This window comes from Eubalaena glacialis, chromosome 10 (genome assembly GCF_028564815.1).
Source record: "Eubalaena glacialis isolate mEubGla1 chromosome 10, mEubGla1.1.hap2.+ XY, whole genome shotgun sequence".
Taxonomy (NCBI): Eukaryota; Metazoa; Chordata; class Mammalia; order Artiodactyla; family Balaenidae; genus Eubalaena; species Eubalaena glacialis.
Window position 1 is genome coordinate 117,986,262 of NC_083725.1, and position 16,548 is coordinate 118,002,809.

Sequence of the window (16,548 nt, forward strand, 5' to 3'; positions counted from 1 at the left end):
TCAAGCCTGGTGGATGGCACATACTTGCCTGCTATAGTCTGGAATGATCTAAACTTGCTGTGATGACTGGTCATCTCATGCTGACCAGACTTCAAAGGAACTTCTAGGGCTCACAGTGTGTGTGTGGACAGGGGGGTGATTCTGATGTCGAAGAGCAGGTGGGACTCACCTGGACGCCAGCCATGAAGGCCACCCTGGGGAAGGTCGTTTACCTTGCTCTGTAAAGTGTGGAAACCATCTCAGAATCTCTCCTGGGAGTTGAGTTCTACTTCTCTGGAAATCAGAAATCTTACATCCAAGCAACAGCAGGAAGTCGGTTTGGGAAAGAGTGAAGCCCAGGGTGTACGGTGGGCTTGGGCACGAGGGTGCCCGCTCCTTTCACAAGGAGCCCCAGGGGATAGCATTCAGCCACCGATGAACCCATCACGGGACAAACATCCACGCACATGGCCGGTAAGTGACAGGCGGACTAAGGGCTGAGGTGAGCTGACGGAAGGTACTAGAAGCTAGGGGTGAGTCAGGGAGTCCCGGTCAACTGGCCAGCTAAGGTTAGAAAAGCTACAAAGAAGCGGACGGATGGCACTTTTATTTGATGGGTGACCTGGATGAGAAACCCAGCAGACATTAATACCAGATGTTCAGAACACACTAAGATCGTTAAAGAAAAAGAGCCTCTGGCCCAAACAATGAGGCACGTTGAATCAGAGCTCTCTGGCACCTACAGGGCAACGCTCAAGTCACCAAGGGGACTGTATAGCACAGGGAACTCTAGTCAACACTCTGTAATGACCTATATGGGAAAGAGTCTACAAAAGAATGGCTGTATGTATATGTATAATGGACATATGTCTGTGTATAACTGACTCACTGTGCTGTACACCTGAAACTAACACAACATTGTAAATCAACTACACCCCAACAAAAATTAATTAAAAAAAAAAAAGTCACCCAGGGGAAAAGGCCCAGCGAGGACCTTCCTTTCAGAAGTAAAAGCCTCCCACACCAGATGTGGAGCTGACGGATGAGCCGGGCACAGAAGGACACATCCTGCGTGGTCTCACAGGTCCGTGGAACCATGGAAGCAGCAAGGAGGGATGGGGGCTGCCGGGGGCTGGGGGACACGGGGCTGCGGGACGGTTAAAAGGGACAAGGATTCAGTTACAAGAAATAAGTACGTTCTGGAGACCTACCCTACGGCATCGGGCCTGGAACCAACACTCCTGTGCTGGACTCTTCCAAATTTGCTAAGAGGGCAGATCTGATGTTAAATGCTCTTACGGCCAAAGGCAAGAGGCGTAAGTGGGGCCCGAGGAAACTTTTGGAGAGTGGGTAGATCTGTGGCCTTGGCAGTGATGAAGGTGTCACAGGTGCACACTTATCCCTGAACACATCAAGCTGTGCAAGAGCTACGGCTTCGCAGATGTCAGGCATACCTCGAGAGAGCGGTTTAAAAACATCCACACCAGTTGTGCACTGGCGGTGAGTTTGCATTACCATCCAGATTTTGGTGGCGCGGCTTATCTTGCCGTGCTGGGCGAACATCCAGCCGTGGTAGGACAGCAGCACCTTCAGGGAGTAGCGCATGGTGATGATGAGGGCCACCCACAGGCCCGTGCCGAAGAGGACGCCGCTGACCACCTTCTTCGTCTGGCTGGACATGCAGCCACTGCCGAGACAAGACCAGACAAGCCACAGGTTGGTCCGCGTGGAAAGGAGGCCACGGGCAATGGCGCCGAGAGACGCCACGTGCTACAAGGTGGGGTGGTCTCCTGTGGACACAGCTGAGGCCACAGACCCCAATCGGAGTCAGGCCTGATCAGGGAGAGGACAACCCGTGTTAAGCCAGCTCTCAAAAGACTCAGCCATCTTTCTCCTGGATTCGAGATGAACCAGCCGCATCTGCTTTGCTGGTCCTCTAAACAAACCAAGGCTAATCTGCATAACTGGGGAGCATGGACTTCCTCCAGGCCTAGGAATGAGGACGTGGCGGTGGCCCGTCCACGATGAGAGCTCAGCCCCAGACTGACCTGCTTTCTCCTGGGCTGGGAGCCGGCAGCAATCCTGCACTTTCCCTTCCGGCTGCTCATGACGCTTTTTCCTTAAACACACCTTGGGATTTCACCAGGATGCATAAGAAACGCAGATCAACTGGCACAACTATTACTTCAACTATTTAGATCAAAAGAGCTTGTTTTCGATCCGGGCAGGAACACTTACCATGAATACACGTAGAAACTGATGATGTAAAATGATCATTTAAATCGAAAACTGACAGAGAAAATGTTTTCGTTTGCTAAGGAAAGTAATATATTATCTGGTAAAGATGGGACTTCAAAAATGAGAAGAAATGCAGCTACTCATTCACCTTTGTGGGCTGTAGTTTCAGTTGTTTTGGAAACCACAATATATTTTCAAAATAAAAATAATTTAAATAACAAATGCTGGCGAGGTTGCGGAGAAAGGGGAACCCTTACGCACTGTTGGTGGGAATGTAAATTGATGCAGCCACTGTGGAAAACAGTATGGAGGGTCCTCAAAAAAAAAATTAAAAATAGAACTACCATATGATCCAACAATTTCACTTCTGGGCATTTATCTGAAGGAAATGAAATCACCCCATGTTCACGACAGCACTATTTACAACAGCCAAGATATGGAAACCTAAGTGTCCACGGACAAATGAATGGATAAAGAAGAGGTGGTAGGTATATATCAATACAATGGAATATTATTCAGCTAGGAAAAAAAGCAGAAAATCCTGCCATTTGTGACAACATGGATGGACCTTGAAGGCATTATACCAAGTGAAATAAGTCAGACAGAGAAAGACAAATACCATATGATATCACTTAAATGTGGAATCTAAAATATGACACAAACGAGCTTTTTAATGAAACAGAAACAGACTCACAGATATAGAAGACTATAATATATATATGTATATATTCCTGAATCACTTTGCTGTACACCAGAAACTAACACAATATCATACATTAACTGTACTTCAATTTTTAAAAAAATGTTAAAAAAAAGAAAGACATACTGTACAATCTGTTATACATGAAATCTAAAAAACATTTTCAATTTGTAACTATATTTGGTGATGGATGTTAACTTTGGTAATCATTTTGCAATATATACATATATCAAATCATTATGTTACACACCTAAAAACTAATACAATGTTTTACGTCAATTATATCCTTAACCTAAAGGTTTCGCCAATATTTGGAAACCACCAATTAAACATCTTCTCTTACTTCAGTAACACAGAAACAAAAAGTAAAATACTGGCAAAAAGTCTGCTTCAAAACATATCTTTCTATAAACCTGTCAATTCTTGCATTCAAGTTTAACTGTAGTCTCTACTTTAAACCTCTACCTTCTTTTCTGATAGTCTAATCTACAAGCAAACTTGGATTTAAGAACCTGTCTTTCAGACAATCTATGTTTTAGATTTCTAAGTCCTATGCCACTGAACTTGGAAGACACACACACTTGATTCACAAAAAACAAGTAGTGTTTTTACGTTAACAAATGATGTGTTCAGCATTTTTTTAAAAATTTTTTCTTTTTTAAAAAAATTAATATTTTTCGTCTGTGTTGGGTCTTTGTTGCTACATGCGGGCTTTCTCTAGTTGCGGCGAGCGGGGGCTACTCTTTGTTGCGGAGTGTGGGTTCTAGGCATGCGGGCTTCAGTAGTTGTGGCACACGGGCTTAGTTGCTCCGCGGCATGTGGGATCTTCCCAGACCAGGGCTCGAACCCGTGTCCCCTGCATTGGCAGGCGGATTCTTAACCACTGCACCACCAGGGAAGTCCCCCAGCATTTTTTATATATATGCATACAGGCACTTTGACAGCAAGCATTAGCTTTAATAGCTTTCAGTTAAAGGGCGTGTCCTTTCCGAGGCTGCAAGGGATGGGCTTACACAGAGCACGACGTACACCTGCACTCAGGGAAGCTGCAACCTCAGGACACTGGGAACCCTCTCCAGGAAGACTTTGCAGAACAGCCCTTGAACCTGGAAGACGCTGGCCCCTTAACCTGGTCTTTCTAAATTTGGGCCAGGGATGGCCCAGTTTACCGCAATTGGTTTAGAGGGACAAAGAAACAAATCTTATAAAGACCCAGATTAGAAAGGGCTTTAAATAGGCAACACTTCTAAATATAATCCAGGGTAAAGAGACGGCCCCCACTCGAAAGTAAATTAAAAAACTGTGTTAAACCCAAGTAGGCAGGAAATCGGAGGTGAACTGTCTGCAGGGGCGGCAGGCCTGCGGCTCCCCGGAAATAAAGGAGGGGAGGAGGGAGGCTGGGGCAGGGAGGTGAGAGCGACAGGGTCCCTGCCTGGCTTCCCGGCCCCCAGGCAGACCAAGGAGTCGGGCAGGCGTCCAGCACAGGTGTGCTTCCACTGCAATGACAGGGCTCTGTATCTTGGGCCCTGCGGATGCTTATAAAGGCATGAGCCGGCGATCCCGAGGTGGCCGGAGGCTCCGGGTGACTCAGCTGGACTCTCGGTGACTCTCGTGTATCCCAGGACACCATGATTAAGGAGAAGCTTTCAGGAGTTGAGGGGCACCCGCTCAAAGCAACGTAAGAAGATTCAGACCTTTAACGTAAAACCACTTAATCATTTCTTTAGAGTGATCAGAATCAAATTCAGTCCTGAGCTGGGAGCTTTCCTTTATGTCACATTTTGCCACGTTACTTTCCTGTCCTTTTCTGAAAGAACAATATTTAAATCCAAACAACCAACTGATTTAGTAAAAGGCCCAGAAGTTCATCTGTTTAGCTCAGGCCCAGCCCCGACCCTGTAGCTAAGGCCCATGGACCCCGTGGACATACCTGGGATGCACCCCATCGCTCACAGACCCCACCTGCCTCCCAAAACCCGTGGCGCAAAAAGCAAAGCCTAAGCACGGGACGAGGACTTGGGAACTATCATTTCTCTAGTAATAGACCTACAATGTCCTCTGATGTTAAGAAGCAACACACGAATAGCATCAAAGGTCTGGCAGGGGACAGCCACAGCCGAGCTGGAGGCACTAGTACTTTCCAACCGGAACATAAAAATACGTCTTCCACAGGACTTCCTGGGCGGGCCAGCGGTTAGCACTTGAAGCTTTCACTGCCGAGGGCGCGGGTTCAATCCCTGGTCGGGGAACTAGGATCCCGCCACAAGCTGCTTGGTGCAGCCAAAACAAACATTTTAAATGTGCCTTCCAGAGCCAGGGCCGCCATCACAAATGGGGTAACAGAAACAGCCCTGTGTATGTCCCATCATTTGGCCACTCAAACACCAATAAGGCAGAGGTGCTGTTTTTTTGCGTTTGCCTGGCAAGAAGCTTCTCCGAGGGGAGGCTCAGGGCACGTTGAAGGAAGCACAGGTGTCCCAGGCACCACGCGGAGCTGGGTGTGGATTCCAGCTCCCCACTTCCCCTCTCTGTGACTCTGGGCAGCAATCTGCACCTCTGAACATATCCTCACTTTTTCATGTCGGAGACCCCAGTGAGAGAGGTCACTGCAGCGCAGGGGCCAAGCAGCAGGAGAGGCTACACGGGAGCCAGAGCCACCCCCAGGACCGGAGGGAAGACAGAGGGGCTCCAGAAAAGCCCTCGAGGGCACGGCCAACATTCTGGCATGAGACCCCAGGCACCACGTACCTTGCAAGAAAAATATCAACCAAAGGCCCCGTCTAGCCGAATATCACGGTATTAAAAAAGCTCCTAGAAAAATCTACAGCAACCAGGAGAGAGTGTTGGGGTCCCCCCGGTGTTCTAAGCCAATCAGACAGGGAGCTGAGGGGCTGAGGTCTCCCCAGAGCCCCCGACAGCAGTCAGTTCCCAGGGTCCCAGAACTCTAGGATGGACCCCAGTGCAGGGAAGAGACCTTGTCCAGAACCGGCTCCTGGGGCAGAAATTCGTCTTGAGGGTCCCGCTGGCCAGGCTAAGTTGACTGCCACTGCTGGCCCCCACCTCGGGCCCTGACATGTCCTGGCGGGTACCGCAGGACCAAGGCTGCCCTTCTTGTCCCTGGTCTCCAGAGAAAGGGCCACAAGGGTCCCCAAACTCCCGAGGGGACCTTCATACCAGTCCAGGACACGGGGAGAAAGCCGACATGACAACCACAGCAAAAGCCTCAAACTGAATCCACAACAGCCATGATGTGTGAGAAGACATAAAAACGCCAGCAACAAAAAAGTCAGTAACTCCCTAGACCGTTGGAGATTTGAAAGGATTACTTACGTCCTGTCAAGGGTCCGATTGATTTTTGCAATTATTCCCAAAGAGGGGTCGATCTTGGTGTACATTGTTGATACCACGCCCACAACCACGATGAGCCAGCTGGAGGGACTCGCCGGGTACACGCCGGTGATGATGCCATTCTAAACACAGACACGCACGGCATGAGCAACGTCCCTCCTGGTGGTGGGGGCCCGTGAGCTGGCAGGCAGTGGAGGGGTGGGGGGTCTGCACACGGGGGCAGCTAAGCGGCCACACTATCACTACTGGAAACGTTCCCCAGAGCCTCCAGCCCCCAGCTGCTCCAACGTCTGTCCAGCTCCTTCCCTTCCTCTACTTCTGAGCCAAAACCCTCCCTAAAACAGTGCCCCCCGAGAGTGACCCCAGGACATTAGACTCACCCGAAGCACTGGTTTAACATACAGATTCCCGAGCTTCACCCAGACTGACTCAGGACACTGGCCACCTTGCCAACCATGATGTCCTCTCCCCAACATGCTACACCCAGGATGCCTGGAGACTCCCCCCACTCCAAAACTACCCCTCCTGCTGCTCCTGATCAGACACTGTTTAACCAGTGTTATTTCCAGGAAACCTCACTCCATGTCGAGAATTTGCCGCAAGGTGCTTCAGCCAAAGCTCCCCAGCCTGCCTTCAAAAAAAAAAAGTAGCAGTGGAGGGGCAGGAAAACATATGACCCAAAATTGGCAAAATGTTGACAGCTATGGAAACGAGCAGTGTGGCTTTATTACCCTCTTTACTTTTGCCTATGTTTCAAAACTTCCAATTAAAAAATCTTGGGACTTCCCTGGCAGTCCAGCGGTTAAGACTCTGCACTTCCAATGCAGGGGGCCCAGGTTTGATCCCTGGTCAGGCAACTAAGATCTCGCATGCCACGCAGCACAGGTAAAATATTTTAAAAATTTAAAAATAAATAAATAAAAAATTAAAAAAAAAATCTTACTGAAGCCATCTTAGTAAGATTGATTTGATAATAGTTAAGATAATAGATTAAAAAACTCTCAAAGCTTTATCTGAATTCTCTCAGAAGAGACTTACGCATCCCTACATGTTATTCTCATTATGGAGAATCACAGGAGATTTTAAACAAAGTGGTTGGGCGCAGGGGGGCCTTCTGGTGTTCTCTGAACCGTTTTTGTAAAATAAACAGATACATACGTTAAATTAAAATGGAGGGGGGCTTCCCTGGTGGCGCAGTGGTTGAGAATCTGCCTGCCAATGCAGGGGACACGGGTTCGAGCCCTGGTCTGGGAAGACCCCACATGCCGCGGAGCAACTAAGCCCGTGCGCCACAACTACTGAGCCTGCGCTCTAGAGCCTGTGCTCCGCAACAAGAGAGGCCGCGATAGTGAGAGACCCACGCATCGCGATGAAGAGTGGCCCCCGCTTGCCGCAACTAGAGAAAGCCCTCGCACAGAAACGAAGACCCAACACAGCGAAAATAAATAAATAAATAATAAATAAAAAAGCTTGCTTAAAAAAAAAACGGAGGGAGGACCTTTCTAGATAAAAGGTCTCTGCTCACCACACCCCCCGACCCGGCAGCAGCTCTGCCAGCCTTGCCCCCCCTTCCTCTGAGCATCAGATGGTCCCCTAAGGAACCACGTGGTTAGGATGCACCCTCGCTGTGCATTGTCTGTTTTTGTACGTTAGTTTTGTCTCCTCGGCAGTACCACAAGGTTTTTAAAGTCCGAGAACAACGTCTCCACTGGGTTAAGACAACGGCCACACCGGGGCACCCAAGCTTCTACTTTCCTCCATTTGTAGGTAAAAGGAGGCGTCCCAGCAAGGTCAGGAGCGCAAAGGGCACTTTCCCCTGTAGGTGGCGCCCTCCTCCACTTCGGGTGGGTAATGCTGCTGGCGCCCACAAGACACCAGTGTGACGGGGGCCATGTACCTGGGCCCCAGACCCCTCCGGCAGAGCCCGGGAACACCTGTCCAGCCACGCCAGGTCCCAGCCCACTGTCTCTCTGGTCACTGTTCCCATCCACCCTAGCTCCTGAGCCTTTTTCTTTTTCTTTTTTTTAATATTTATTAATTTATTTATTTGGTTGCACTGGGTCTTAGTTGCGGCTCAAAGGCTCCTTAGTTGCGGCAGGCAGGCTCCTTAGTTGCGGCATGTGAACTGTTAGTTGCGGTATGCATGTGGGATCTAGTTCCCAGACCAGGGATCGAACCCGGGCCCCCTGCATTGGGAGCATGGAGTCTTACCCACTGCACCACCAGGGAAGTCCCTTTTCAACAGCCCGCCTCCGAGCTGCCCTCTGAAGGGAAAACTGGAAAACAAGCACACAAACTGGGAAACAGGGGGGCAGACACTTTTGGTGCACTTTCGTCTTGTTTGAATTTTTTTAAACATGCATTTGTCCTTCTGTGATTCTTATTTTCTTTTTTTTGGGAGAAGGAAGGATTTATTCTTACAGGCAGAAGGTAAGGAGCCCCCCGGGGATCTTCCCCAGCAGTGTCTCCCTAAACAGCAAAATTGGGGAATTTTTAAGCGAAGGGTACATGCATGTTCATGACTTCTGTGATTTTTAAAATAAAGTGAATTAAAAACAAGACACGTGCTTAAAAACAGTAAATAAATGTCCACTCTTGCAGGTAAACAGAATTGAGAACATGAGTAGTTAACTGTATTTGCATTTACGTGCATCTTTTTCAATGCTGGACTATTTTATTGGCGAGACTGCTGTTAAACTCGCTGCGGTTTCACACAGCTGAAAAACAATCCTTTTCCTACAAGGTGTAGATAGAGGGTTCCGGACTCGGAGCCGAGACATGGATTCTAGCCTTTATTCTGCTTCTACCGAGCAGGTCACTTACCCTCTCCACGTCCTGATTTCCTCGCCTGCCCTACGGGGTCCCGACTCACCCTACCTGCCTTACAGAATTTCTCCAAGAATTCAGCGAGCCAATACATGGGAAAGTGTTTCACAAGCCTTAAGGACCACGGAAACATACATGATGTGTCATCTACCACTCTGACACACTGAAACTTCAATAAAGGGAATACTGTACAGATTGAAGCAAGTGTCTGAAAACCTTGAATCTGATGAACTTCTTCTTCCAGGAATGAAGTCCAGACAGATAGATCTGCCTGAGGGCCTCGTGGCTCAGCCGGAGGTCGATTCCGTCGGGAGTGACCGTGAACTGAAAGGCCACGGCTTGGTGGGCCTCCGCCATGGTTATCGAGCTCCTGGAAAGACAAGGGGAGAACGTAACACGGTGGAGCGCTGACCGGACGTTAGAAAACCCCTAACTTGTGGAGAAGCGTAATCCATTCTGAATTTGACTGTTTTCCTCCCATTTGATAGATTTCAAGTTTTTCATTAACACACCCGATTCTGTGATTAGCCATCACCCCTCCCCTGCTGGTCCAGCGAGATACAGACAACTGCGGCCTCTGCTTGGAGGCGCTGGGTGATCAGCAGAGTCCAGGAGCCGGAACCCCTCGCTCCGCCCTCCACTCCCCGCCATCCCACAGAACTCTGCCGCCCAGTCTACACCCGGCTGACCCAGGAAGCCCGGGGCGGTTTAGCAACTTGCCCTGCAAATGGGAGGCCAATCCCATTCCCGCCCACCAGCCAGCCTAGAGGCTGGCACAGAAAGTCCACAAATCCGTCCACAATGGCCCCTGATCCCTTATCTTCAGGGATCAACGGTGGGAAAACGGGACCAACACCAAACACCTTGGCCTCTGGTGCCCATGGGGTTGCTGCCCGAGAAACCCCTTCAGGCTCCACAAAGGACTCCATGAACACCAGACTCACAGGACCCTCAGGGGGAGGTGGGCTGTTGACAAGACAGGCTGGGCCTTCCTCCTCAGAGGGTGTAGAAATCAAACTGCTGTCAACAGCCAGTATCACATTCCCCCGCTGCAGGCTTGGCCCTCCCTGCGGGCTTCCCTGCCTGGCAAAGGCAAGTGCATTTCATTTCCCCTGCTGGGTATATCTGGTCTCCCTTCACCTTCTTCCTTGGCGGGCTCCCGACTCACCTCTTCCCTCTTGGCCTCCCCACCACCAGCCCCTCTGCCACCTTCTGAAGGCGGGTGATGGCACCACCTCCTCCTAAACCGTGTGCCACCAAGCACATGTGGATCAAGAGGAGCTAAAAATCCAGAATAAACCAGAATAAAAATCCAAAATTGTGAGCGTGTGTGTGTATCCCCATCGCATGCTGTTTTTCCTTTTTTTACCCGTGTAATAAGCCTATTGGGGGCAGACGTCGGACCCATCAAAATCAAGGGTAAGGCAGTTTCAGAGATACCCAGTTACAAAAGTCAAACTAGCTTAGTCTTCAGCAAATCAGGACAAATGATCTCAACTTTCACTCACTGGTTTGTTCAACAAGTGTGTGCTGACTGCCTCCTATGTGCCAGCCGTGGGGAGAATGGGGGTCCCCCTGCCCTCCTGCAGCTCAGACAGGGGGCGGAAAGAAGAGGGAGTGACAGAGGGGACTTCCCAGGTGACACAGAAGCCCAGGAGAAGGATCGGCCAGAGGGCAAGACTTTCAGGCCTGAAGGCAGACCTGTGAAAGGGCTGGAGGTGCAGGGTGGCTGGGGTCAAGGTGGGCGCTAAATTCAGAAAGGAAAGTCCCAGAGGAAGTCGGGTTTCATGCTAAGGGCAATGGAAAAGTATCCAAGGGCTGTGAGTCAGGGGCGTCAGTTCCCGTGTCTGTGTCTGTTCTAAAGAAGACCACTCGGGCTGCTGTGTGGAGCCAGGGGCAGGTGGGGTGAGGAAGTGAGACCAGTACGAAGCTGGGGTGGTCTTCCAGGAGAGCGTGGCCCAGAGTGGGAACAGTGGGGACGGGGAAGATGACCCACTCCAGACAGGTTTCGGAGGCGCCCTGGGGCTGGGGTCTGAACCGTGTGGGCTCCACGGAGCCTCCACACGCAGAAGAGCCACAGCGCGGGGAGGGCTGGGAGTGGAGCATTCACCCCGGGGTGGACCGGGGCACCCAGGTGGGGATGCTGGGGCAGAGGGAGCGGCTGGGATGGGCACCCGAGAGCTCTGCTCAGATGACCTTGAAAGAAATAAGCAAGTCGGCGAAACTGCATCCCACTCATGGAACCTTGGCTTGGTGCCATCTGCCCGGCATTCAAGAATAGTTACACATTATTTGGGACTTCCCTGGCGGTCCAGTGGTTAGGACTCTGTGCTTTCACTGCTGAGTGCCTGGGTTCGATCCCTGGTCAGGGAACTAAGATCCTGCAAACCACGCGGCGTAGGCAAAAAAAAAAAAAAAAAAAATTACACATTATTTACCTGGCACTGAGCAAACGTCCACAGCCTGGCTAATTATGAAGACAGATCCCATGTGAAAGCAGTACGATCTCTAAGCAAAAGCTCGCTACAGGTAAATTTAAAATGTTGAAGACATTTTAAACCAACAGCTGGAATCCATTTCTCGAAAAGCTACCCAAGGTGGCTCTAAGATTTTTCCAGAACCTGAAGGTTAACTCAACCCCTCCCCCCATCAAAGCCTTGGGGTGAACACGAAGCAGGTCTTACAAAGGTAAGAATTCTGCACAGCATGCATTACAGCAAATAAAATTATGTGATTGGATACCCTTTCATGATTTTTTTAAAATTAATTAATTTTTATTTTTGGCTGCGTTTGATCTTTGTTGCTGCACGTGGACTTTCTCTAGTTGCAGAGAGCGGGGGCTACTCTTCGTTGTGGTGCACGGGCTTCTCATTGCGGTGGCTTCTCTTGTTGCGGAGCACGGGCTCTAGGCGCGCGGGCTCAGTAGTTGTGGCTCGCGGGCTCTAGAGCGCAGGCTCAGTAGTTGTGGCGCACGGGCTTAGTTGCTCCGCGGCATGTGGGATCTTCCCGGACCAGGGCTCGAACCTGTGTCCCCTGCATTGGCAGATGGATTCTTAACCACTGCGCCACCAGGGAAGTCCCTCAATGATTTTTAAAATCTTTCAAGGGCTTTGTGCAGAACAGGAAGGGATTATTAATGGCAGTAGATTAAATATAGTGTTTGTAGCCAATTCTCTCCAAAGGTATGTGTACGGTGTTTGCTCGGGGAGCTAACCTCTGCCAGGCAGGGGCAGACAGACAAGGATATTTACAGCCTCCGTTTCTGGAGGCCTTTATCAGAACTCTCTGAAAAACAGATAATTAATAAGGGCCTATACTGTATAGCACAGGGAACTCTACTCAATACTCTGTAATGACCTACATGGGAAAAGAATCTAAAAGAGTGGCTATATGTATATGTATAACTGATTCACTTTGCTGTACAGCAGAAACTAACACAACATTGTAAATCAACTGTACTCCAATAAAAATTATTTTATTTTTATTATTATTATTATTTTTTTTGGTCACACCATGTGGCATGTGGGATCTTAGTTCCCCCACCAAGGATCAAACCCGTGCCCCCTGCAGTGCAAGCGCGGAGTCTTAAGCACTGGACTGCCAGAGAAGTCCCTAAAAATTATTGAAAAAACTCTGAATTTAACTAGTGATTTGCTTGTTTTGATTGGTTCAGACTAAAAACCAAATAGCAGAGTCTTAAGTGCCCTCCAGGTGGACAATTTGTTTTTCTAGTTTTGCAGGAGCCAGGATGACTATCGTGAGCCGGCCTCCCCTGATTTGAGCCAGAAGCAGGAGTTAGTGAACCGGATGACAAGGGCTTGAGAAGCTCCCTCTGCAAATCTATTGAGTGAAAATTCCACCCTCGATTTTGGCATCCACAGCCTCACACTTGGAAACATTTAGCCTAGTAATACTGCCCCCTGCAGCCACCAGGACAATGCAGAGCTTAGCTGCAGCAAAATACCACTTCACACTCACCAGGACGGCCATACTCAAAAGGACGGGCGATAACAGGCGCTGGCGAGGATGTGGAGAAATCGGAACCCTTGTGCATGTCTGGCTGGGATGTCAGATGGCACAGCCCCTTTGGAAAAGTCTGGCAGCTCCTCAAACGGTCAAATGTGGAGTTACCACACGACCCAGCAATTCCGCTCCTAGGCTCATGCTCATGAAAACACGTGTCTGCACACAAACCTGTACATGATGTTCACGGCGGCATCATTCATAATAACCAAGAAGTGGAAGCAACCCAACATCCTCCCACTGATGAACGGGGTACACAAAATGTGCCCTGTCCATACAACAGGATGCGATTTACAGGCAATACAAAGGGATGAAGCGCTGACACACACCACCGCACGGGTGAACCTTGAAAACATGATGCTGAGTGAAGGCAGCCAGACACAGATGGCCACGTATTGTACGATTCCACCTACGGGAAATGTCCAGAACAGTCACATCCACAGAGACAGAAAGTCGTGGTTGCCTAGGGCCGGGGGGAGGTGGGGGTTCAGGAGAGAAGGGTTTCTTTTGGGGGTGACGAAATGTCCCAAAATTGATGGGGGTCACAGCTGCACACACGTGTGAATATACTAAAATCACTGACGTGTACACTTGAGGTGGGTGGATGGTACGAGATGTGAATGATCTCCCAATAAAGCTGTCACAAAAACACTGCTGTCTCATGAAACAGAAGTGTTATCTATTTAACTCATGCATCTAAACCTTCTCTCCTCAGATATGTAATTCAGGTGGGCGGGCGGGTGGATGCATTACTCCTTTCCCCCAATGTGGCCCTAGTTCTCCATTCACACTAAGGACCCCTTTAAACAATTGTTACTTCATAACCTTAAGAATTACTATTAAATGCTTTTAGGTGTCACATGATATGGTGGTTATTTTCTAAAGAGCTGCTGTCTTTTTTTAATGTCAAACCACCAACTTTATTTGTGATTCAGATTAAATTCTATGCATTGCTTCACCAATACACATGGAAATATAACTATATGGTGTATTGTACGTTATCATTCATCAGGATGAGACTTTTTGCAGGTGCCTGAAGACAACTGTTTCAAATGTAACATGCACACATTTTACAATCAAAGTTAGAAAACTATTTTTTAATTGAATGGTAAGAGCTGCTATCTTTTGGCGATACATACTGAAATATTTACCAATGCACTTTTTTTTTTTAAATAAATTTTATTTTTATTTATTTATTTAGTTTTGGCTGTGTTGGGTCTTCGTTTCTGTGCGAGGGCTTTCTCTAGTTGTGGCGAGCGGGGGCCACTCTTCATCGCGGTGTGCGGGCCTTTCACTGTCGCGGCCTCTCTTGTTGCGGAGCACAGGCTCCAGACGCGCAGGCTCAGTAGTTGTGGCTCACGGGCCCAGCTGCTCCGCGGCATGTGGGATCTTCCCAGACCAGGGCTCGAACCCGTGTCCCCTGCATTGGCAGGCAGATTCTCAACCACTGCGCCACCAGGGAAGCCCCTACCAATGCACTTTTATCATGTTGGGATTTGCTTCAAATCCACTGGAGGTGGGGGAAGGATGGACAGGGGAAGGAATTGCCATATGTGAGAACTGGTGAAGTTGGGCTGTGACCAAGTGAGAATCCTTATGCCTGTGCTGCTTTTTTTTTTTTTTTTTTGGTGGGGGGGCCATGCCACATGGCTTGCGGGATATCTTAGTTCCCTGACCAGGGATCGAACCCGTGCCCCCTGTAGTGGAAGCACAGAGTCCTAACCACTGGACCGCCAGGGAATTCCCACCTGTGTCTCTTCTGTATGTTTGTCATCTGCTCTAATAATTGCTTAAAATATGTGTAAGGAAATAAAACACGTATCCTCTGCAGCCGGTGCTAAATCTCACACCCAGAGACCAACTTTCAAAGCTCCCCAGACGCAACAGGGAAATAGCTGCTCACCCACCCAACCACACCTACAGAAACAACAAGAAAGGAAGGGCGAGGCTGCCTGTGGGGTCACTGCGCCCCCTGCCCTGGGGCATCCTCTCAGGGCATACCCCCAGCTCCTACCTTCCACCCAACCCAGGTGGGTGTGGGTGCAGCCTGAACGCACCGCCCTGCCTCTCCCACCTTGGAGTCGCCCCGAAGCAGCAGCTGGAATGACTGATGAAGACACAGCTACCATCATTTCCCAAAGGCTGACCACGGCCCCTGGAAATGAAGCATCTCCCCCGGGTCGCTCGACCAGAGGGTTCCTAACATCTCTAAAAATGGGGACCTTTTTCTTCAAATGTAAACACACAGGAAAGGTTCGTGGATAAAGCCTTTCAACCCTCTTCTTCCTCCCCTTGGCCCTGAGGGGTGGAGGGCGCCAGACCAGAGTTTGAAAACCACCATGAGAATGGTGCAACCTTGCCAACAGAGAGCCAAGCCGTTCCTCTGGATATTTCCCTGAAGTCAATCAGGTCAGCAGCCCCACAGAGTTGGCAAAAGTGCCTGGAGCTGAAGGGCCACTGCTGACGAATGGCCTCCCCACTGCTGGCAAATCTACCTGCCTGTGAGCAAACCACCTCCAGGTGAAGCTGGGGGAGAGGCCAGACCTGCTCCAGGTGCAAGGAGGCATGCCAGTAATAAACTCGTGGAAAATCAGGAATTATGAGGACCGCAAAAGAGCCCCAGTGAACTTTACTGTATTAATACAGCAGGATTTTTTCTGCCTTACAGCAGTAGATACTGCCAACGCATGAGAGCAAGGAATCACACCTACATATCCCCTCCCAGAAGGAACAGATACTAATACTTTGCCATGTGGACCGAAGACTGCCCTGTTCCCAACTCTCCCTTCCCGGTCCGCATCCCTAGAGCCCCGAGGAGCACCAGCCCAGGCTGGCACGGCTGTCCTGTCACTGTCAGCGCCGCTGCAAACCTCAACACACCAGGAGAGGAAGGGCCCTGGGGCCAGCTGGCAGGCTGGGGCCTGTGTCTGGATCTGGGCCACTTACCCTGGACAACCTCTTCTCTGCATTCCTTCAACCTTCCAGAATAAAGGCAAAGGGCACGCTAGGGGACTTCCCTGGCGGTCCAGTGGTTAAGACTCCGTGCTTCCACTGCCGGGGGCGCGGGTTCCATCCCTAGTCGGGGAACTGAGATCCCGGCATGCTGCGCAGCACGGCCAAAAAATTAAAAAAAAAAAACAGTACAGCAGGGCCCCAAGGGCCAGGCGAGCAGGCGGCACCCCCTCCCCGGCTTCCCTGGGCTGGCGCGGGCTCTGCCATGTCCCACACACGGTGTGCAGCTAAACCCTGAGTGTCCACGTGCCGGCCCCCTCTCCAGCTTCCTCTCCCTCCCAGGCAAGGTCACCAGGCGCAGACTGTTTTACCAGTTCATCTGCTGAGGGTCCTCTTCCAGCCCCTCTGCACCCGGGATTCAGCCACCCACAGGGCCCTGCCCAGGGCTTTGCCTTGTATCTGCGCACATGAGTCTCTCTCCA

The 16,548-nt window shown here is 50.0% G+C and overlaps 1 protein-coding gene across 2 annotated transcripts in view; it reads right to left on the bottom strand.

The window, feature by feature from the left end:
* The window catches only part of CPT1A (carnitine palmitoyltransferase 1A), a 67,461-nt gene that overhangs the window by 38,161 nt on the left and 12,752 nt on the right, over positions 1–16,548 (bottom strand). For both annotated transcript variants that reach the window (XM_061202205.1, XM_061202206.1), the window contains 3 exons: positions 9,308–9,461; positions 6,248–6,387; positions 1,495–1,666 (listed from right to left, as the gene is read on the bottom strand). In XM_061202205.1, the coding sequence (XP_061058188.1) occupies positions 1,495–1,666; positions 6,248–6,387; positions 9,308–9,448 (453 nt within the window). In that variant the 5' untranslated portion in view covers positions 9,449–9,461. The remainder of the gene's footprint in view (positions 1–1,494; positions 1,667–6,247; positions 6,388–9,307; positions 9,462–16,548) is intronic.